Source organism: Saccoglossus kowalevskii, chromosome 13 (genome assembly GCF_978046115.1).
Source record: "Saccoglossus kowalevskii chromosome 13, keSacKowa6.1, whole genome shotgun sequence".
Lineage (NCBI taxonomy): Eukaryota > Metazoa > Hemichordata > Enteropneusta > Harrimaniidae > Saccoglossus > Saccoglossus kowalevskii.
Window position 1 is genome coordinate 9,482,514 of NC_140653.1, and position 25,980 is coordinate 9,508,493.

The following is a 25,980-nucleotide window of genomic DNA, read 5'->3' on the forward strand; positions in this document are numbered from 1 at the left end:
TGGTACCCTGTCTGTACATGCAATACTGCTTGAAATATTAGCGACATGCATATTTAATGAGTTCTATGACCATATATGGTCAACGAATATGTTGGCCAATTCTCTTTGCTATTGCCTTCAATATAGTGTTTTTTCCATGTTTGTACATGGAATAGCGCTTGAGATATTAGAGACATGCATATTAAATGAGTTCTATGACCATATATGGTCAACGGATATGTTGGCCAATTTTCATTCTCAGTTCCTTCAATATAGCCTTGGTACCATGTTTATACATGCAATAGTGCTTGAGATATTGGAGACATGCATATTTAATGAGTTGTATGACCATATATAGTCATGGAACATGTTGACAATTTCTCTTGTCCAAAGCCTTCAATATAGCAATGGTTCCATGTCTGTATGTGCAATAGTTCCTGAGATATTATAGATATGCATATTTAATGAGGTATATGACCTTATATGGTCAACGAATATGTTGGCTCATTCTCTTGACTATTACCTTCAATATAGCGTTAGTTTCACATTTGTACATGCAATAGTGCTGGAGATATAAGAGACATACATATTTAATGAGTTCTATGACCATATATGGTCAACGAATATTTTGGCCTATTCTCTTGTTCGTTGCCTTCAGTATACCGTTAGTTCCATGTTTGTACATGCAATAGTTTTTGAGATACAAGAGACATGCATATTTAATGAGCTTCAAGATGGCGGCCGAACCACGTGACTAATCCAAAATCTGTTTCAGTCACTTTTAATGGCATGACATGTAGAAGGTATATACAAATTTTCAGGCAGAATGGTACAGCCGTTTCAGAGAAGAAGTCGTTTGAAGTTGGCGGAAGAATAATAATAATAATAAATATAGCTGCAGAGCAGCTATTAACGGCTTTCAAGAAAAAGGGGCCATAACACCATTAAATTTGGAAAAAAAAAAGTTTGAAGATTTGATTTGTGCAATGTATATATGTTTAGGTTACACGACGTTCTGGCCCAATGTTCGAGATATTGTATATATGCATATTTAATGAGTTGTATGACCATATATGGTCAACGGATATGTTGGCCAATTCTCTTTCCTATTGCCTTCAATATAGTGTTTGTTCCATGTTTGTACATAGAATAGCGCTTGAGATATTAGAGACATGCATATTAAATGAGTTCTATGACCATATATGGTCAACGGATATGTTGGCCAATTCTCTTTTCCACTGCCTTCAATATAGCATTGGTACCATGTTTATACATGCAACAGTGCTTGTGATATTGAAGACATGCATATTTAATGAGTTCTATGACCATATATGGTCAGCGGATATGTTGGCCAATTCTCTTTCCCAGTTTCCTCAATATAGCATTGGTACCATGTTTATACATGCAACAGTGCTTGAGATATTGGAGACATGCATATTTAATGAGTTCTATGACCATATATGGTCAGCGGATATGTTGGCCAATTCTCTTTCCCAGTTTCCTCAATATAGCATTGGTACCATGTTTATACATGCAACAGTGCTTGAGATATTGGAGACATGCATATTTAATGAGTTCTATGACCATATATGGTCAGCGGATATGTTGGCCAATTCTCTTTGCTATTGCCTTCAATATAGTGTTTGCTCCATGTTTGTACATGAAATAACGCTTGAGATATTAGAGACATGCATATTAAATGAGTTCTATGACCATATATGGTCAACGGATATGTTGGCCAATTCTCTTTCCCAGTTTCCTCAATATAGCATTGGTACCATGTTTATACATGCAACAGTGCTTGAGATATTGGAGACATGCATATTTAATGAGTTCTATGACCATATATGGTCAGCGGATATGTTGGCCAATTCTCTTTGGTATTGCCTTCAATATAGCATTGGTCCCATGTTTATACATGCAATAGTGCTTGAGATATTGGAGACATGCATATTTAACGAGTTATATGACCATATATGGTCATTGAAGATGTTGACAATTTCTTTTGTCCAAAGCCTTCAATATAGCAATGGTTCCATGTCTGTATGTGCAATAGTGCCTGAGATATTATAGATATGCATATTTAATGAGGTATATGACCTTATATGGTCAACGAATATGTTGGCTCATTCTCTTGACCATTACCTTCAATATAGCGTTAGTTTCACGTTTGTACATACAATAGTGCTTGAGATATAAGAGACATGCATATTTAATGAGTTCTATAACCATATATGGTCAACAAATATTTTGGCCAATTTTCTTTCCCAGTGCCTTCAATATAGTATTGGTAACATGTTTATACTTGCAATGATGCTTGAGATATTGGAGACATGCATATTTAATGAGTTCTATGACCATATATGGTCAACGAATATGTTGGTCAATTTTCTTGTCCATTGCCTTCGGTATACCGTTAGTTCCATGTTTGTACATGCAATAGTGCTTGAGATATTGGAGACATGCATATTTAATGAGTTATATGACCATATATGGTCATTGAAGATGTTGACAATTTCTCTTGTCCAAAGCCTTCAATATAGCATTGGTTCCATGTCTGTATGTGCAATAGTGCCTGAGATATTATAGATATGCAAATTTAATGAGTTCTATGACCATATATGGTCAACGAATATTTTAGCCAATTTATTCTCTTGTGCGTTGCCTTCAATATACCGTTAGTTCCATGTTTGTACATGCAATAGTTTTTGAGATACAAGAGACATGCATATTTAATGAGTTCCAAGATGGCGGCCGAACCACGTGACTAATCGAAAATCTGTTTCAGTCATTTTTAATGGCATGACATGTAGAATGTATATACAAATTTTCAGGCAAAATGGTCCAGCCGTTTCAGAGAAGAAGTCGTTTGAAGTTGGCGGAAGAATAATAATAATAATAATAAACATAACAAAAACAATAGGCTTTCAAGCCTGAAGGGACTTGAAAGCCTAAATATAGCTGCAGAGCAGCTATTAACGGCTTTCAAGAAAAAAGGGCCATAACACCATTAAATTTGGAAAAAAAAGTTTGAAGATTTGATTTGTGCAATGTATATAAGTGTAGGTTACACGACGTTCTGGCCCAATGCCTTCATTATAGCGCTATTTTCATGTCTCTAACTTCAATACTGCTTGAAATATTAGAGACATGCATATTTAATGAGATCTATGACCATATATGGTCAACGGATATGTTGGCCAATTCTCTTTTTCTATTTCCTTCAATATAGTGTTTGTTCCATTTTTGTACATGGAATAACGCTTGAGATATTAGAGACATGCATATTAAATGAGTTCTATGACCATATATGGTCAACAGATATGTTGGCCAATTTTCTTTCCCAGTGCCTTCAAAATAGCATTGGTACCATGTTTATATATGCAATAGTGCTTGAGATATTGGAGACATGCATATTTAATGAGTTATATGACCATATATGGGCATTGAACATGTTGACAATTTCTCTTGTCCAAAGCCTTCAATATAGCAATGGTTCCATGTCTGTATGTGCAATAGTGCCTGATATATTATAGATATGCATATTTAATGAGTTCTATGACCATATATGGTCAACGGATATGTTGGCCAATTCTCTTTTCTATTGCCTTCAATATAGCATTGGTACCATGTTTATACATGCAATAGTGCTTGAGATATTGGAGACATGCATATTTAATGAGTTATATGACCATATATGGCAATTGAACATGTTGACAATTTCTCTTGTCCAAAGCCTTCAATATAGCAATGGTTCCATGTCTGTATGTGCAATAGTGCCTGAGATATTATAGATATGCATATTTAATGAGTTCTATGACCATATATGGCCATCGAATGTGTTGGTCAATTCTCTTGTCCAATGTCTTCAATATAGGTTTGGGTACATGTCTATACCTTTAAAAGTTATCGAGATATTATGGATATGCATATTTAATGAGTTCTATGACCATATATGGTCATCGAATATGTTGGTCAATTCTTTTGTCCAATGTCTTCAATATAGCGTTGGTTCCATGTTTGTACTTGCAATAATGCCTGAGATATTAGAGACACGCATATTTAATGAGTTCTATGACCATATATGGTCATACACTATGTTGGTCAATTCTTTTGTCCAATGTCTTCAATATAGCGTTGGTTCCATCTTTGTACTTGCAATAATGCCTGAGATATTAGAGACATGCATATTTAATGAGTTGCATGACCATATATGGTCATCCAATATTTTGGCCAATTCTCTTGTCCGTTGCCTTCAATATACCGTTAGTTCCATGTTTGTACATGCAATAGTTTTTGAGATACAAGAGACATGCATATTTAATGAGTTTCAAGATGGCGGCCGAACCACGTGACTAATCGAAAATCTGTTTCAGTCACTTTTAATGGCATGACATGTAGAAGGTATATACAAATTTTCAGGCAAAACGGTCCAGCCGTTTCAGAGAAGAAGTCGTTTGAAGTTGGCGGAAGAATAATAATAATAAATATAGCTGCAGAGCAGCTATTAACGGCTTTCAAGAAAAAGGAGCCATAACACCATTAAATTTGGGGAAAAAAAGATTGAAGATTTGATTTGTGCAATGTATATAGGTGTAGGTTACACGAAGTTCTGGCCCAATGCCTTCATTGTAGCGCTATTTCCATGTCTCTAACTTCAATAGTGCTCGAGATATTATATGCATATTTAATGAGCTCTATGACCATATATAGTCAACGGATATGTTGGCCAATTCTCTTTTCTATTGCCTTCAATATAGTGTTTGTTCCATGTTTGTACATGGAATAGCGCTTGAGATATTAGAGACATGCATATTAAATGAGTTCTATGACCATATATGGTCAACGGATATGTTGGCCAATTTTCTTTCCCAGTGCCTTCAATATAGCATTGGTACCATGTTTACACTTGCAATGGTGCTTGAAATATTGGAGACATGCATATTTAATGTGTTCTATAACCATATATGGTCAACGAATATGTTGACAATTTCTCTTGTCCAAAGCCTTCAGTATACCGTTAGTTCCATGTTTGTACATGCAATGGTACATGAGATATTGGAGACATGCATATTTAATGAGTTATATGACCATATATAGTCATTGAACATGTTGACAATTTCTCTTGTCCAAAGCCTTCAATATAGCAATGGTTCCATGCCTGTATGTGCAATAGAGCCTGAGATATTATAGATATGCATATTTAATGAGGTATATGACCTTATATGGTCAACGAATATGGTGCCTCATTCTCTTGACCATTACCTTCAATATAGCGTAAGTTTCACGTTTGTACATGCAATAGTGCTTGAGATATAAGAGACATGCACATTTAATGAGTTCTATGACCATATATGGTCAACGAATATTTTGGCCAATTCTCTTGTCCATTGCCTTTAATATACCGTTAGTTTCACGTTTGTACATGCAATAGTGCTTGAGATATAAGAGACATGCATATTTAATGAGTTCTATGACCATATATGGACAACGAATATTTTGGCCAATTCTCTTGTCCGTTGCCTTTAATATACCGTTAGTTTCACGTTTGTACATGCAATAGTGCTTGAGATATAAGAGACATGCATATTTAATGAGTTCTATGACCATATATGGACAACGAATATTTTGGCCAATTCTCTTGTCCGTTGCCTTTAATATACCGTTAGTTTCACGTTTGTACATGCAATAGTGCTTGAGATATAAGAGACATGCATATTTAATGAGTTCTATGACCATATATGGTCAATGAATATTTTGGCCAATTCTCTTGTCCGTTGCCTTTAATATACCGTTAGTTCCATGTTCGTACATGCAATAGTTTTTGAGTTACAAGAGACATGCATATTTAATGAGTTCCAACATGGCGGCCGAACCACGTGACTAATCGAAAATCTGCTTCAGTCACTTTTAATGGCATGACATGTAGAAGGTATATACAAATTTTCAGGCAAAATGGTGCAGCCGTTTCAGAGAAGAAGTCGTTTGAAGTTGGCGGAAGAATAATAATAATAATAATAATAAACATAACAAAAACAATAGGCTTTCAAGCCTGAAGGGACTTGAAAGCCTAATAATAAATATAGCTGCAGAGCAGCTATTAACGGCTTTCAAGAAAAAAGGGCCATAACACCATTAAATTTGGAAAAAAAAGTTTGAAGATTTGATTTGTGCAATGTATATAAGTGTAGGTTACTCGACGTTCTGGCCCAATGCCTTCATTATAGCGCTATTTCCATGTCTCTAACTTCAATACTGCTTGAAATATTAGAGACATGCATATTTAATGAGATCTATGACCATATATGGTCAACGGATATGTTGGCCAATTCTCTTTTCTATTTCCTTCAATATAATGTTTGTTCCATGTTTGTACATGGAATAGCGATTGAGATATTAGAGACATGCATATTAAATGAGTTCTATGACCATATATGGTCAACGGATATGTTGGCCAATTTTCTTTCCCAGTGCCTTCAAAATAGCATTGGTACCATGTTTATATATGCAATAGTGCTTGAGATATTGGAGACATGCATATTTAATGAGTTATATGACCATATATGGGCATTGAACATGTTGACAATTTCTCTTGTCCAAAGCCTTCAATATAGCAATGGTTCCATGTCTGTATGTGCAATAGTGCCTGATATATTATAGATATGCATATTTAATGAGCTCTATGACCATATATGGTCAACGGATATGTTGGCCAATTCTCTTTTCTATTGCCTTCAATATAGTGTTTGTTCCATGTTTGTACATGGAATAGCGCTTGAGATATTAGAGACATGCATATTAAATGAGTTCTATGACCATATATGGTCAACGGATATGTTGGCCAATTTTCTTTCCCAGTGCCTTCAATATAGCATTGGTACCATGTTTACACTTGCAATGGTGCTTGAAATATTGGAGACATGCATATTTAATGTGTTCTATAACCATATATGGTCAACGAATATGTTGACAATTTCTCTTGTCCAAAGCCTTCAGTATACCGTTAGTTCCATGTTTGTACATGCAATGGTACATGAGATATTGGAGACATGCATATTTAATGAGTTATATGACCATATATAGTCATTGAACATGTTGACAATTTCTCTTGTCCAAAGCCTTCAATATAGCAATGGTTCCATGCCTGTATGTGCAATAGAGCCTGAGATATTATAGATATGCATATTTAATGAGGTATATGACCTTATATGGTCAACGAATATGGTGCCTCATTCTCTTGACCATTACCTTCAATATAGCGTAAGTTTCACGTTTGTACATGCAATAGTGCTTGAGATATAAGAGACATGCACATTTAATGAGTTCTATGACCATATATGGTCAACGAATATTTTGGCCAATTCTCTTGTCCATTGCCTTTAATATACCGTTAGTTTCACGTTTGTACATGCAATAGTGCTTGAGATATAAGAGACATGCATATTTAATGAGTTCTATGACCATATATGGACAACGAATATTTTGGCCAATTCTCTTGTCCGTTGCCTTTAATATACCGTTAGTTTCACGTTTGTACATGCAATAGTGCTTGAGATATAAGAGACATGCATATTTAATGAGTTCTATGACCATATATGGACAACGAATATTTTGGCCAATTCTCTTGTCCGTTGCCTTTAATATACCGTTAGTTTCACGTTTGTACATGCAATAGTGCTTGAGATATAAGAGACATGCATATTTAATGAGTTCTATGACCATATATGGTCAATGAATATTTTGGCCAATTCTCTTGTCCGTTGCCTTTAATATACCGTTAGTTCCATGTTCGTACATGCAATAGTTTTTGAGTTACAAGAGACATGCATATTTAATGAGTTCCAACATGGCGGCCGAACCACGTGACTAATCGAAAATCTGCTTCAGTCACTTTTAATGGCATGACATGTAGAAGGTATATACAAATTTTCAGGCAAAATGGTGCAGCCGTTTCAGAGAAGAAGTCGTTTGAAGTTGGCGGAAGAATAATAATAATAATAATAAATATAGCTGCAGAGCAGCTATTAACGGCTTTCAAGAGAAAGGAGCCATAACACCATTAAATTTGGGGAAAAAAAGTTTGAAGATTTGATTTGTGCAATGTATATACTTGTAGGTTACACGACGTTCTGGCCCAATGCCTTCATTGTAGCGCTATTTCCATGTCTCTAACTTCAATAGTGCTCGAGATATTATATATATGCATATCTAATGAGTTATATGACCATATATGGTCAATGGATATGTTTGTCAATTCTCTTTTCCATTGCCTTCAATATAGCGTTGGTACCCTGTCTGTACATGCAATATTGCTGCTTGAAATATTAGAGACATGCATATTTAATGAGTTCTATGACCATATATGGTCAACGGATATGTTGGCCAATTCTCTTTTTTATTGCCTTCAATATAGTGTTTGTTCCATGTTTGTACATGAAATAGCGCTTGAGATATTAGAGACATGCATATTAAATGAGTTCTATGACCATATATGGTCAACGGATATGTTGGCCAATTTTCTTTCCCAGTGCCTTCAATATAGCATTGGTACCATGTTTATACATGTAGCGGTGCTTGAGATATTGGAGACATGCATATTTAATGAGTTATATGACCATATATGGCCATTGAACATGTTGACAATTTCTCTTGTTGAAAGCCTTCAATATAGCAATGGTTCCATGTGTGTATGTGCAATAGTGCCTGAGATATTAGTGATATGCATATTTAATAAGGTATATGACCTTATATGGTCAACGAATATGTTGGCTCATTCTCTTGACAATTACCTTCGATATAGCGTTAGTTTCACGTTTGTACATGCAAGAGTGCTTGAGATATAAGAGACATGCATATTTAATGAGTTCTATGACCATATATGGTCAACAAATATTTTGGCCAATTCTCTTGTCCGTTGCCTTCAATATACCGTTAGTTCCATGTTTGTACATGCAATAGTTTTTGAGATACAAGAGACATGCATATTTAATGAGTTTCAAGATGGCGGCCGAACCACGTGACTAATCGGAAATCTGTTTCAGTCACTTTTAATGGCATGACATGTAGAAGGTATATACAAATTTTCAGGCAAAACGGTCCAGCCGTTTCAGAGAAGAAGTCGTTTGAAGTTGGCGGAAGAATAATAATAATAATAAATATAGCTGCATAGCAGCGATGACGGGTTTCGAGCCTGCGTGGCTCATGACAAATTGCACTTGCTCGATGTGATTATTTGACGAACGTTTCATGTCTAGAATGCAAGATAGCAGACAAACTACACAACATATGGATTTGATTTCACAGGAATATGATAAACTTAATGCAAGGACAAATAGTTCATGAGTTATAGAACTTTTTCTCTTTTACTAAATCCAAGATGGCTGCCAAAGGAAGCCATTTTTAAAAGTCTACTTCAGTAACTTTGTAGGGCTATCAACAGAGATACTATATGCTAAATTGCTTTTCAAACAAGCAAGCAGTTTTTAACAAGATATTTTTTTGAGGTTTTTTGAATTTTTGTGATAAATTCAACATGGCCGCCAAAACCACTTGAATCATGGGAAATATTTCCATGAACACATAATCATCTCATTGAGTGGATGTTGTATGCCCAGTTTCGTTTAAATCTGGCAAATCGTTCATAAGTTATAGCGTGCTTTCTCTTTTTACTAAATCCAAGATGGCTGCCAAAGGAAGCCATTTTTCGAAAATCTGCTTTAGTAACTTTGTAGAGCTATCGACAGAGATACTATATGCTGAATTGCTTTTCAAACACAGAAGCAGTTTTTAACAAGATAATTTTTTGAGGTTTTTTGAATTTTTGTGATAAATTCAACATGGCCGCCAAAACCACTTGAGTCATGGGAAATATTTTAATGAACACATAATCATCTTATCAAGCGGATGTTGTATGCCAAGTTTTGTTTAAATCTGGCAGATCGTTCATAAGTTATAGTGTACTTTCACTTTTTACTAAATCCAAGATGGCTGCCAAAAGCAGCCATTTTTCGAAAATCTGCTACAGTTACTTTGTAGAGCTATCAACATAGATATTATATGCTAAATTGATTGTCAAACAAACAAGCAGTTTTTAAGAAGATAATTTTTTGATGTTTTTTGCAATTTTTTGATAAATTCAATATGGCCGCCAAAACCACTTGAATCATGGGAAATATTTTTATGAACACATAATCATCTTATTGAAGGGATGTTGTATGCCAACTTTGGTTTAAATCTGGCAAATTGTTCATGAGTTATAGCGTACTTTCACTTTTTATTAAATCCAAGATGGCTGCCAAAGGAAGCCATTTTTCAAAAATCTGCTTCAGTCACTTTGTAGGGCTATGGCCATAGGTGCTGCAAAGCAAATGTATAATCACATGAATGAGCCATTTTTGAGAAGAAGATTTTAAAAGTTTTTTGTCAATTTTCGGAAAATCCAATATGGTGGCCAAGGTCACATGACCGCTAAAGATTTTATTGCTGATATTTGCTAGACATGAGCCAATGATGCCACAGAAAAAAACCGGAAGTTCCTAGACCCTCAGAAAGTGGTGCAATTGACCACTTCCGGTTTGTGTTCTACCTAAGATGGCGGCCAGGTCATGTGACCTACATGGCTGGTTTTTGGGTATGCACCACAACTCATGGCCCTTCATCAGCATGCAAAATGCCTAATCAATCGCAGCATTATTTTTCAAGTTACAGTGATTTATAAAAACGGCGGAAAAATAATAATAATAAATATAGCTGCAGAGCAGCTATTAACGGCTTTCAAGAAAAAGGAGCCAGAACACCATTAAATTTGGGGGAAAAAGTTTGAAGATTTGATTTGTGCAATGTATATACGTGTAGGTTACACGACGTTCTGGCCCAAAGCCTTCATTATAGTGCTATTTCAATGTCTCTAACATCAATAGTGCTCGAGATAGTATATATATGCATATCTAATGAGTTCTATGACCATATATGGTCAACGGATATGTTGGCCAATTCTCTTTTCCATTGCCTTCAATATAGCATAAATACCCTGTCTGTACATGCAATACTGCTTGAAATATTAGAGACAAGCATATTTAATGAGATCTATGACCATATATGGTCAACATATATGTTGGCCAATTTTCTTTCCCATTGCCTTCAATATAGCATTGGTACCATGTTTATACATGCAATAGTGCTTGAGATATTGGAGACATGCATATTTAATGAGTTCTATGACCATATATGGCCATTGAACATGTTGACAATTCCTCTTGTCCAAAGACTTCAGTATACCGTTAGTTCCATGTTTGTACATGCAATAGTGCTTGAGAAATTGGAGACATGCATATTAAATGAGTTCTATGACCATATATGGTCAACAGATATGTTGGCCAATTTTCTTGTCCATTGCCTTCAATATATCATTGGTACCATGTTTATACTTGCAATGGTGCTTGGGATATTGGAGGCATGCATATTTAATGAGTTCTATGACCATATATGGTCAACGAATATGTTGGTCAATTATCTTGTCCATTGCCTTCGGTATACCATTAGTTCCATGTTTGTACATGCAATAGTGCTTGAGATATTGGAGACATGCATATTTAATGAGTTATATGACCATATATGGTCATTAAAGATGTTGACAATTTCTCTTGCCCAAAGCCTTCAATATAGCAATGGTTCCATGTCTGTATGTGCAATAGTGCCTGAGATATTATAGGTATGCATATTTAATGAGGTATATGACCTTATATGGTCAACGGATATGTTGGCCAATTCTCTTTTCTATTGTCTTCAATATAGCATTTGTTCCATGTTTGTACATGGAATAGCGCTTGAGATATTAGAGACATGCATATTAAATGAGTTCTATGACCATATATGGTCAACGAATATTTTGGCCAATTCTCTTGTCCGTTGCCTTCAATATACCGTTAGTTCCATGTTTGTACATGCAATAGTTTTTGAGATACAAGAGACATGCATATTTAATGAGTTCCAAGATGGCGGCCGAACCACGTGACTAATCGAAAATCTGTTTCAGTCACTTTTAATGGCATGACATGTAGAAGGTATATACAAATTTTCAGGCAAAACGGTCCAGCCGTTTCAGAGAAGAAGTCGTTTGAAGTTGGCGGAAGAATAATAATAATAATAATAAACATAACAAAAACAATAGGCTTTCAAGCCTGAAGGGACTTGAAAGCCTAATAAACATAACAAAAACAATAGGCTTTCAAGCCTGAAGGGACTTGAAAGCCTAATAAACATAACAAAAACAATAGGCTTTCAAGCCTGAAGGGACTTGAAAGCCTAATAAACATAACAAAAACAATAGGCTTTCAAGCCTGAAGGGACTTGAAAGCCTAATAATAATAATAATAATAAACATAACAAAAACAATAGGCTTTCAAGCCTGAAGGGACTTGAAAGCCTAATAATAAACATAGCAATTACAAAAGGGTTTCGCCCCATAGGGCTCGAAACCCTAAATACATTATTGTTGCAATTTAATTGTTTTGTAAAACGTTGAAGGAAACGCATTCAAAACGTTAAGCCAGATTTATGTTCACGAATCTCATAATTTTATTCACTCCAAAAACATTCTCCTTCAAAAAATCGATCACGTAATTAATTGACGTATTGTTGTAATTTATTATTCGTACCATCAACTTCTAAAACGTTTACAATTACAGTAATGAGCGAACAAATAAAGCTTCAAAACGATCATCAAAGTTACGACGTGACATAACTTACTTGGCCATGTTATACACCAGTTATAGCAATAATTCCTCAACAAATTTTACTTCTTTTTTTTTTGATATGAAATGTAAGTAAAATCCGACTTATTTTTATCGGGAGCGATTATTTTTGATCACTTGATCGCTTCGGTAAAAAAAAACAGACCCGCCATGATGTTTGTGAAACATTAGCATGTGTCCTTTGACCCGATGGGTCAAAAATTCCATTAACCAATGAAAATGACGCATGGTAATGCCGGTAGAACCCGAAGTTTTCCGAATGGTAGTGATCATAAAAATTACATTGCGGAAGTAAAGCGATGTCGTAGCACGATGTGTTGGCATCGATTTCAATTGAAAACTGCATGACAGCTTTCGAAAGAGGTGATTTGCAATTTTTAAAAGGTAAATTAGGTCTTGAAAGAAGAGTTTTTACATGATTCGCAATGATAACAGTTCAAATGTATTTTACCAAATCACGCAATAAACACGTTGTTTTTTTCTTGAGTAGCGTGAACTGATCGTGAACTCAGATTTGACCATGTTATATCGAGGTGGAATTGATTTTGAAATAATTTTAGCTTTAAATCTAAAGATTGTGTCTATCGCAGAAAGTATTTACTTACAAAGAAAGAGGTGCTAATTCCACAAATTTGACTAGCCGCTACGTATCGTGCGACTAGGTCTATTGTTTATAAATTATAATCCACGACTGGCAGGATGCGTGTCGGTCGGTACGTAATTAATAGTCCTCGTCGGAAGCATTTCCGTGGTGGTCACTAATTTTGAGTGACGGTCGGGGCCGACCGGCGTGGCGAACAAAGCTTTTTCACATCTGATATTGGCATGTCAAATATGAAATCAAGCGCCGAGGTGGGAACACATAGCGCCGAGGTCCCAAGTGAAGCGCCGAGATTCACAGGTATAGCGCCGCGGACCTCGGCGCTAAAAAGCCCTGGGGAGAACCCTGATAACTGCATAATTTATTAAAGCCAGTTTTCAAATGCAAACTGGACAATACAGTTGTTTGATAGAATCATTCAACAATACCTGCTAAAAGTCAATTGTGTCATTAAACCAGTTGTGGAATCCATGTCGTGCCATAACACACTTGCAAAAAAGGGCTCCAATCAAATACTTCCCAAAATGGACATTGTATAGCCCAAGGTTCCCCTGAAGGCTTATATGTAATATGAGTAAACTGGTGGTGAGGTCTTGAAAATGTCTAGAAATCAAGGACTTACCAGTACTACTTGTTTACTTTACTCAGGACTTATAGCTCAGTTTAACTCTACTGACTTTGTGTTTACAGAATACCCAAAGAGCATCATTCACTGTTTTGTTTTTTATAATAATGTAGTAAGGTGTCACTAAAACAAGTCTTAAATTCATAAAAATTGGTAAAACAATCATATGAAAATCTCAAATTATGATAAGGTGAAACCTTTGAAAATCCCTGAGATCCAAATGGGACCTCCTAAATGACCATGTACGTGATGAATTAAGTGTACGTGATAGAATAAGAACACATTTATATTAAACTTTAATTATATACATGTACCAACAATTATAGTGTTGCCTTGTGTTCCATGCAATGTATACAACATGTGTAAAATACATGAATTCAAACCTGCATCGCTTTAGACGCGTCACTATTGTTACGCCCATGACCTTTGAAATCCTGTCCGCAATGCTTATTGCTTTGTTTACAAGTGTCAGTCTCGTCTTGAACAAATTTAAAACAATAACGTATGTATTGATCCAAAGGTAATCCCGCCTTTGTTTGCCATACCATGGAGCTATCTTTTTTAGCTCCATGGCCATACAAAGACGGTGATAAAAACGGAAGTCTGCAAGTGCGGTGTCTCTAAATCCAAAAACAAATACTAGAGTAGTAATAATTTGCCCATTGCACATAACGACAACAAAGTGAAAAAACAAGGTACAAATGCAGCGTACGTCGGGAAGATCTATACCAATCGTGATTTGCTGCACTGCGTTATTTGCAGTTTTTATTACTCAATTGCCAAAAACTTGAAAAAAAACAAGTGAAATTAAGTCGCATTGGAAAGAAAGACTGTAAATAAATCGAAGCAAAAAACTGCAGACGAGATGACTGAAGAAAAAAACGAACCCTGACCCCTGGAAATACGTCATTCATAGAGTGCCTTAGTACCGGAACGCCGCCCTAAGAAGACATCATGCACGTTGTGACATCGCAACCGATGCATGCTGGGCTACGCAAGGGATTCAGATTGAGGTAATAAAGATGGCGGCGCAGAGTGCACGTTTTTCTGCATGGATACCATGAGAAAGTATGATAGTTTAAAATTTTTGACATTTTGTGCGAGATCCTCGATTGATTAGGAACCGATTATCGCAACAGCAGCGGTGAATACCCTTTCAATGCAATGCATAGGGATCAATGAAAAATCGCTGACTTTAGTTTTGAAATGCCGTTGAAATTTTGATTTATTAATTTCTTTATATTTTGATAACCCGCAATTTCGCAGACTTTACAAATTAAACAAAGAATGTTTTCCTGATGTCATATGAACTGACTGATAATTATGCAAATAAAATTAAGCAAATTAGATTCTCCATTGATAGTTATTTTAAATGTGTATAAAAGTGTATAAATATTTTTGATTCATACAATGTAATATTCTTATGGAGCACACTGTAGATGACATGATGTGTTTTTTTCTCATAAATTACTTTGTTTATGCAAGCTCAATACAATCAGGTTTATTTCTTTCTTGAAAGACAGTTTGGAAAAGTGTTCAGTGAAAAGCTCACTTACCGGGTAATTCCAAATGATACACTCCTAATATGTCTGCATTGCTGGTAAATCAATGTACCGTATTGTGTTAAATCATGTCTGGCTTTTTTAATTTATTCCACCTGAGAAATATTATCAGCCGGTATGAAGTATTTCATAATTTATTAGAGTTCGTTTAAACCTCCCACAGAGTCAAAATACATCGAAAAATACATGTAATTATTGTAGATCATTTTCAAACTGTTTTCTGTTATTATTGCGCTGAACCAAAAAAAAAGGAGTACTGGTACACAAAGGCCCCTCCCCTTTACAGCTGATATGTACAAATACATAATATTCAGTTCCAGGGCAAAGTCTGCATGCAGGTTAGTGAACTAGAATTACATGTTATGTTTCGGTTATATAACTAGTACTCTAGACAGATAAACTCCACTTGAAATTGACCCAGTGTTCTCCCCAGACTCTAAGCCAAGCAATAAAGAAGAGATACATATCTCATATATTTTATATCATTTAAATTCATTGTGTTTTATGTGTGCATAAAGTCAAATAAAGTTTGAAATAGAACAGGGAAAGAAATGGAAATACTTATAGCCAGTCAGTGAATATATTGTTTATCCGTGGAGGTAACTTGCTCATCATTATTTTGTGTACAGTCAGTTTTAGTACCAATGTTACTGTCAGTTCATACGACTGGGGGGGGGGGGGGGGGGGGGGGGTTAAATTTGTAAATTCTGCAAGATTGTGGGTTATCAAAATATGAAGGAATTAATAAATCAATAATGACATTTAAAAACTAAAGTCAGCGATTTTTCATTGATCTATCTATTATTTGTGTAAAGCTACGATCACCGTAACATTGTCAGCTGACGGCATTGCGTTGAACGGGTATTCACCGCTGCTGTTGTGGTAATGACGCACTATGAATGAGGTATTTCTAGAGGTCAGGGTTCGTTTTTTCCTCGTCCGTCTCGTCTGCAGTTGAATAATTTTTACTTCGATTTATTTACAGTTTTCTTTCCAATGCGACTTAATTTCACTTGTTTTTTTAATTTATGGTAATTAGTGTCACTGGCGATGAAGTAGTAAAAACGCAATTAACCGCAGTGCAGCAACTCGGGATAGACCATCCCGACGCAATGGGCAAATTATTACTACCCTAGTATATTGGGTTTGTCAGCTCCGCACCCTTGATATACTTGGTAACTTCTTGTAGACTTCTGTTTTTATCACTGTTTTTGTAAGGCTAACTATGTACAAAGGCGGGATGGGATTACCTTTCGATCAATACATGTTATTGTTTTAAAGATGTGCTAGACGAGGCTGACACTTGTAAACAATACAACGTGAATAAGCATCGCGGGCAGGATTTCAAGGATCGCGGGCGAAACAAAAGCGACGCGGCTGTTTGTCTAAGCGATGCGGGCCCGCAGTGCTTGAAAGGCCTGGGGAGAACACTGTGACCTCAATTTACTTGCGCTGAAAAATACATGTATCAGTTAAGTTATGTAGTGTTTGTCTCAAGGCTAGATTTAAGTAAGTACCAGTATAGTCTGAAATTGTTTTATGAGGTCATATACTGTATATAAGACAGATTATATTGGTGTTTATTATTTATTTATAAATTGATCGATTAATTTATAAAGTGATTTATTAGTTTCTGTACGGATGCTGTCCGAAAACGGGGACTCATGGATTGACCTCAGTGTGTGTGTGTGCTCGTGTGTGTGTCAGGACCTATATTCTAGACATGCCTGGACCTATTACATTCATACTTCACACATACATCATACATAATATCATACTAGTAGATATGCACATCAATTTGTTTCACGATCTGATTCAAGATGGCCGAATGGTGGCCATTTTTGTACTGAAAAATTATTGAAATCAAGCATTTCTGGCATTCTGGAACCAGATCTTGACAGTTTACAGATTGATTTTGTTCAAACATGGCACATTCATTGGATATTACGAGACCTTGATTTTCAGATCAGATTCAAAATGGTTGACTGGTGGCCATTTTGTTTTAATGAATGCAGTTCTAGTGCCATATCTCTGACCTTTGACTGATTACGTTCAGATTTTATATATTCATTATACATCATGTCATAGATATACAGATGTATTCAAAATAGCCAACCAGTGGCCATTTTGTTTTAATTAATGCTGTTCCAGAGCAATATCTGAGTCTCAATATAGACAAGTACTCGTTTGATGATCAGATACAAGATGACTGAATTTCAACCATTGTAATGTTAAAAAATCATAATCAAGCATCTGCTTCTGGATCCATACATGTATCTCTGACATGTTTATGTTCCAACTATAAACAAATCTATACATCTTAAATTTGATAGCTTGCAGGGACTGTGCCATGCTTGTGGCTTGTTTGTTTATGGATACCATGAGAAAGTATGATTAAAATTTTTGACATTTTGTGTGAGATCCTCGATTGATTAGTTATAGTTAGGCTTGCAGCCCAAAGGAGACTGTGTGCTTTATCACTATGTTTAAATATCGGTTGTATTGGAAAGATTTTGGTTTGTGTAGGCCAGATTCAAACCCATTCCAGCAGCAATTTTCTTAAGCCTTGTTTGCAAATCAATTTAGTAATAGTAATATTCTTCAATCCATGCCATCGACTTGTTCAGTTCGGTAAATGGTTCTCATTCTCTAATTATTATTAATATATTAAATTACAATTAGAATATCAAAGATTCCTATTCCAAAGTGTCACAGTGTGGTATTGGTTTACTGACCTGATGGTCACAATTTATCAATGTGTTATGTACATGCACACTGTCTTAGCATGTCCAATTACCCAACCGGTACTAGTAGAATAATGTTTGTGTAGGGAGGAGGGGGGTGACAATTCATTTTACATGCTGCCAGTTCACCCCAATATTTTTTTCAAGTTCATAGGTCCGTATTTATTATAAATGTAAAATACTGTGGTGATCTCCTTTTTCAAGGGTGTCACACTGATATCTACTGTAAAATCTGTATTAGAAGCTGCGGCTTCTATTAAAATGGTACAATGCAACAGAGGGGATGCGGCTTCTATTAGAGCATCTACACATATGAGGAATGGTAAATGTTTGGTTCTAAATTGTTCAAAAAGAATGGGTGCGACTTATATTAGAGATGCGGCTTCTAATACAGATTTTACGGTAGTTCAAATAGGCTATCAAAGCACTTAACTGATTTGACAGAACATGCATTGTATCTTAATAGTGAGATCCACATGGCTTCGATTCCCTGTCATAGTTTCCTCAAAGGACTTGTTTTATTTAGCATCATGTAACAGTAACATGGATTATACTTTACAAAATTGATGGGCATCCCTTCCCCCAAGCCCATTGAAAGGATGATATTCTGCTTATTGCCATACAAAGTATGAAAATGGTTTATAGTCCCCTTGGTTAGATTTCTATTCTGCATAATCTATGTACCCAGTAGTACTAGTTGTAAATGCCAATTGCTGTTTTTGTCAAGTGTTATATCCTTTCGTTACCAATGCCTGCCAATCACTCTGTATGTGTTTCCAATGTCTTATCGATCTGTGTCTTGCTTGCTTCTTGCTTAAGTTAGTTAAATGTAAAACCATCAAATTTTGAAATTGAATTATTGCCATTTGCTTCATCCCAGATTAATCATGGGAGAATATTGATCAGTTCAACATGGTATTAGATTTAAGTGAGCTGCAAGAATATAAACAGAGTGTGTTAATCAATTCAATGTACAGTTCTATTTCAGTGCTTTCCATCAACCATTTTTTTTCAATTTTTTTCATTTTAAACAAAGGGCATGTATACCCCCAGTAATTGTTTTCTGTTAAATGTACAGTTTCACATCCAAAACATGGCACATAATTAGAAAATGTCCCATGACGTTAGTTGCCATTTTGGACAAAATGTGCTATGCTATTATTATAAGACAACAACCTCTGATATTGCACTTGGTTCCCTCACTCGGATTTTTGATCACACAGATACATGTAGACAGTATGTCAATAATTAATGTGATAATCAACACTATTACAAAATAATATTACATACAAGTAACAATGGGTATACTTATTAGTTATGATAAGTGAGTATCCCCAACTGATGTACTGTAAAATACTTTATTTTAGCTGGAATTAATTTTCGCTGAAAAGACTTATTGGGTGTTTTGTATGAAATATTTTCACTGATTTTTGATGAGTTGAATGTAAAATATAGGAAAAAAGGTATATTAATTCGCTGGATTTTATTTTCACTGAATTCAAAGCTGAGTACAAAAGTGCCTGCCTTACATAAAACTATAGAATGGCATTTGCAACAACACAAACATCGAAACAGATGTTGTCTTTTTGCAAATAAAAATTGACTATTTGTTGTGACTTGAATAGTGGTTTGAAGTGTGGTGAAGCATTTGTTTGTTAGTCAAATTCAAATTCCTATTACTACTAAAATGTTTTTATTTTTAGCTAGATTTAATTTCCACTGAAAAGACATTTTGGCTGTTTTGTTTGGAGCTTATTTTTACTGATTTTTGATGAGATGAATGTAAAATATAGAAAAAAGGTATATTCATACATGTATATGGATTTTATTTTTTACTGAATAATTCCTTCAGTGAAAATAAATTCCAAGTGAAATTTCAGTACTTTACAGTGAAGTACAAAACGTAATCAAACTGTCTTTTTCCCCACAATTCTCAATTTATTTACCATAAGCTGTATGTACCACATATGATGAACATGTTCCATTTATAAATCATATTAAAATAATCCATTTGAAATAATCAGCCCAAGTAACTTAATTAGACATTATAGTTTTCATATACTGTAAAATACTGTACCCGTATTTTAGCTGGCATTAATTTTCGCTGAAAAGATTTTTTGGGTGGAATATGTTGTATGGAATTTATTTGCACTGATTTGAATTAAATGTAAAATATAGGAAAAAGGGTATATTTGCTGGATTTTATCACTGAATCATTCCTTCACCAAAAATAGCGAAAATTAATTCCAAGCGAAAATAAAGTATTTTATGGTAGGTTGTAGTACACCACAGGTATATGTTAGTACAATCAGAACATACCACATGTTCCATGCATTAATTAAGTGTTGTATGTTTCTATTGATGACCTTTTAAATATATTCAATGCAGTTAGAGGCCCTCCAATAGGATTTGTGCTGCCTTTGTTTGTTGTGTGTTTCGTCATGTGCGGTTTTTCCATATGTTGGCATGTTGGCCTCCAGCCTTCCTATTAATAGAGATTATCAATGTTGACAATGCCTTATTCAGAATGATTTATACCTTTGATTTATCAAAGAAAATCACTCATAATTCCCATCTTGTTTTCTTTTCAATATATACGTACAATGTAGTATGTGTTGGACTGTATGAATATTTATTATTTTGAATTCAGATTTTGGTGTTTTTACACATTTTAATTTATCCCTAATATATATTATTATCGGTCAAATATATTTGCAGATTATAATTAATTAAATCAATAATAAATTAAAGGTAATAGTTGAAAATACTCATATTGGTGATTATTTTCTCACTCATACATATTTCATATACTGGTGATATGGAATATAATAAAACATAAAATATTCAAATTGAATAGTATGCTAGTGATTTTTTTGCCCACATGAGTTGACTGTTGATTCGTGGATGGGTGGAGGCAGGGGTCACGGCAAATCATTAGTTTTATCTTAATCGAAGGCTTCACAGGATCTGTCATTGTGAAATAGATAGTTACTCAAGAATTAATGTGCTAAGATTACTTACAACAAATGGATGAGTCGGTTCTATGAAAGATGGCGAGTACACTATCAAGTGTAGAATCAACTTTGTGTTTGTGTATATGTCTGTCCATGCATGTATGCGTCTGCGTCTTCTATCTGAATCCACACATGCATGTATACACATAGACATGTTTGTGATACAAGTGACAACTGAATGAATGACCACTATTTTTGTGCTAAAAAATCATTTCTGCCATTTCAGAAGCAGATGTTAGTCATGTATGAGCGGATTCCATTCAAACCACATTCAACATTGTGGGATCTTTATGAACATTACTTTGGATTTGATACAAAATGGCCGACTACCGGTACTTCTTTTCTGAAGCATTATCTTAAATTTAAACATAACATTCAAACCTTACCCATATGTGTTACTTCACAAGATAACTGACACGCTTAAATAATGTTACTGTATTTGTTTTATTAGAAGTGCATCTCTAATAAAAATACTTAGAACCAAAATTTACATTTGTTGTGTACTGAATCATGAAAATATTACTTATTTTCACAATAGAAACAATACTGGGTCTAATGTGTAACATCCATACATATGTTTCATTTCAGTTTTGTTGCTACATGTATGCATTACTGTCATGTCATGACTTGTTTTAGTCATCTATATCATATTTTTATTCATTTTTACACCACAGAACTTTGTTTTACCAAATTTATTGTCAAATTCAGTGTTCTCCCCAAAGCGTTTTAGCGTAGCGGGGCCGCTACTCCATTATTTATGCCGCTACTCTGAGAGATTGCCCGCTACTCTGTGGCATTTCCTGTTACTCTTTCTTTTAGCTTGTTAATACACGTGCGAATCTGTTAGTCAGCGTCATCAGCGTCCGGTACTGTGAGCCAAATCAGGTGTGAATGGAAACATGTCAGTGCTTACGCAAAGACAATGGACTAATACAGCTTCGTACTTCGACAATAAACACTTTCGCCCTATTTAATTGGGGTAATAGCGAGTATTTTCTCAGTAGCATATTTGGCTGGAAGAAGCAACGATGTCAAACAGCAGAAATATTACGTTGTGGTTCCGCGTAGAACGCCCTGCTGGGCCCCTGGTTGCGAGCGATAAACCCACCAGCAACGCGGTCACCGGTACCCCTGTCGGCAGTGGTACTAAACGTGTCCAAGATGATGTTACAACGAAAAGTGCAAAAAAATAAACTCTAGATTTGATGCACAATGGACAACAAAATATACGTGGCTGAGAGAAACATCCGATGGCAAAGGTAAAAAAAGTATTTATTTGTAGCGTTTTACTTGGAAGCGAGTTTTGACCTAGTTTAGTAAATTTTTGTATGGCTTCATTTTTTGCCGATCGTCGAAAAATTTTTTTGGAAACGACCTTCTTTCTGGAAGTTCAAAAATTGTTGGCTACGATTTATCAAAGTAACTAATACTAGTATGTTTTGAAATAGTTGGGTAAAGTTTATCGTGGCAATTTTTAAGTTTAGCGACTTTTCAAAATGGCGGCAATTTGTTTATTTTCGTGTTGATCGTGACGATATTTTTTAAATACAAGTATTGATTCGCTCCTATTTCTTATCTTTTAGGAATGCTGTGTCACATATGTGGAAAATTCAACTTAAAAACATCCAGAAATAGTTCTTTGGTATGGAAGGCCATGTCATTTAATAGAAGTGGGAAGCAAAGAAAATCACGGCGTTCTCAAAAGCTGCAGATCACTGGGCTTCCATGAAAGTCCGAAGAATCAACATTACATAGAAATCACACAGCAGCAGATTCATTTAATCTTCTACATAAATTTGTTAAAAAATAAAGACACATTTTCATCCATGCAAGCCTGTCATTATTGTTTTCTTTATCTTCAGACAAATGCTAATGATATGTAAATTATATGCAAATTAGCCGCCACTCTGATACATTTTTCTGGGGAGAACACTGAAATTGTTATATAGATTCTGGAGTAATTCTGACTAACATTTGTAACTGTCTGTTAAACCTGTGAATTTACTAAAATAAAGGGCCGTTCTTTATGCAGTTCTTGTTTAAATAATGTATTTTAAAGAAGTTGTGCATGCGATGTACATGTACATGAGATGTTACAATGACCTCCATCCTTAAACCAGATTCCACTTACCCCGGTACATGTGTATGACCGAAAGGCTTTGTACATTGATAACTATGCAGTCACAGGTCATGATAGTATTGATATCATACAGCTAATAGACATAATATGAGGTTTCCACCCTGATATCACATGTTTTTTCTAGCTCTTTGATACAAGTGACGTCAAGGACTGTATCCACCCATGATATGCCAGGAGTAATCAAGCAGCTAATGAATGGGTGATTTCCCCAAATACTTTTCTGGCTGTATATTTTTTGTGGGATGCTGCGGGATAGGGGTACAATGATGATAATAACATTTCGACAAAATGACATAATGACAAAACTAAAGTATATGTTTTATTAGAAGCATGTAAATAAACAATTACATTTATTGTTTGCTGGATCACTATCCAGAAATGTAATATGACTTATTTTGACCATAGACACAACTCTGTCATTTATTTAAGTGCATGCACTACTAATAGAGCAAATACAGTACCTGTTCCTAGAATGCACAATTCTACAAGAATAAATGATTGTTCATTGGGTTTTAATTTGATTATAATTGCTGATAAAATTACAAGAAATCTCATTGTTTCACTTGAAACTTCATTAAATTAAAGCTCAGTGATCAAATATGAATCACATTTTGAAATGGTGAAATAAAATACAATAAAAATGTAATGAAGCATTTTGCTGTAGGCTTTTTCAATTTGAATCAATTCAGTAAATTAGCTAAACAAACGTGATATCTTGAAGGGATTTGTTTTTATGATAAGTCCTCGGAGGAACAAATTTTGAATTGACATTTTATTTTTTCAATTACAGATGGTGGCTAAAGGCAAAGACGCTTCTGATTTATTTGCAGCTGTAGTGAAGAATGTAGTATCTAAAAAAATAGAAGTAAGTGTATTCTTTTTATCGCAACACAAGATGTGCTTCTGTTAAGTGACATGATGACTTTTGTTCTTGTCAGAATTACGATATTCCAAATGCGTACAAGAGTGTATATTAATTAAAGCCCACTGCAAAATAAGTATAATAAGTTGATCATACTGGGTGGTTGGCTCAAAGCTCTATCCACTCTTAATCTACATGGTAATTTATGAATGAAATAACCTTCATGTTCATCACAATCTGATGTCGAAGGACTTGTTGACCATGTTGTGTTGAACCATATCATAAATGTCAGCTAGTCATTTGAATGTGTTGCATTCATCAAAAATTAGTTGTTTCTGTGTAACATTCAGTTAAATGTTGGAGTTACATTGTATTGTTGGAAGATTGGAGGCTGTATGCAGACTTTTGTGTTTTTTTGGTTATACCGTACTCGACCGCGTTAGCGCCCAGGGGCCTCAACTCAGAAAATCACGATTTTTTAAGGGTGGGCGCTTACCCGAGCACCCCCCTCAAAAAAGAGTGCAAATGAAAAATTTGATTCACTAAGTGTCAGATTATGTCTTTGAGGGAAAATCAATTTACGGAATTAATTGAGTCGGCATTGATTTTCACAGAAATGATAAAAAAAAATGCACATTTTATTACAATATTAATTACGTACCACCAGAATTTATGAAATTAAAAACATTTGAGTCTGTTGGAACTCAGTCAAAGTCAATATTATCTCCACTGACGAAGGTGTTGGATCGTACGCAAACTCTCGATGAAAATCACTTTCCGCCATGATGCATTTGCAGATTTGACCTGCAGCAGCGTACTTTGACCTAATGGGTCAAGTTGGTTATTAACCAATCAGAATGCTGTGTTGTACTGACGCATTTCTTAGAAAATTCCCGAAGACTTTCCGGTAACGCAATGTGGAAGTGAATTATCGATGTCGAAGTACGATCTATTGGAATTGATTTCAGCAAATAAACGACGTGGTTTTTCCAAAAAACTAGTAACTAGCCATTTTTGAGAGGTAAACTGAATATGGCATGAAATATTTACCGCATTTTACTTGTATTAACAGGTCATTGTCGAAGCGTAGTTTACGCACGGTTACAGTGTTCTACGCATTCACAACATGTTCACAGTGGTCGATATCCACGCTGTATCATATAAAAACGATTACCAAGATTCGTTACGCAAGACCAAGTTTTAAATTAGTTGCATTTTGAAGGGGTGGGCGCTTTACCGAATGTGACCCCAAATATAAAAATTGCACAAAAGTGGGGGGTGGGCGCTTGCCCCGGGCATGGGCGCTAACGCGGTCGAGTACGGTATATGATTATGTAAGATTGTTTGGTGTGTTTTAAAGTTTTGTTTTATTAATATCGTTGAAAATAAATAAAACTGATGTAACTGTGAAACTTTGTTTGGCAGGAAATAGATGAAATGCAGATAATGTGGGCTGGTGATATGTATTATTAAAATAAGAGATTTCCCTGAAAAAATTGTTTGAATGCAATGCAGTTTATTTTTTTTATTATGGAATCTAATTATCAATGGGATCATTTCATCATCTACATCTGTTCTAAAATATTAATAATAGTTTTTGCATTACCGGATTTGGCTGATACCCCACCCTGGGCGATCACATGGAGGATTAATCTTTCTAAACATTTTCTGAGACCATGCATGATGTATATTCACAAAATA

The 25,980-nt window shown here is 35.1% G+C and overlaps 1 protein-coding gene across 1 annotated transcript in view; it reads left to right on the forward strand.

The window, feature by feature from the left end:
* LOC100367803 (AP-3 complex subunit beta-2-like) overlaps positions 1–25,980 on the forward strand; it is a 127,178-nt gene that overhangs the window by 74,165 nt on the left and 27,033 nt on the right. Inside the window, exon 3 of the mRNA XM_085506896.1 lies at positions 24,208–24,282. Within this exon, the coding sequence (XP_085363022.1) occupies positions 24,208–24,282 (75 nt within the window). The remainder of the gene's footprint in view (positions 1–24,207; positions 24,283–25,980) is intronic.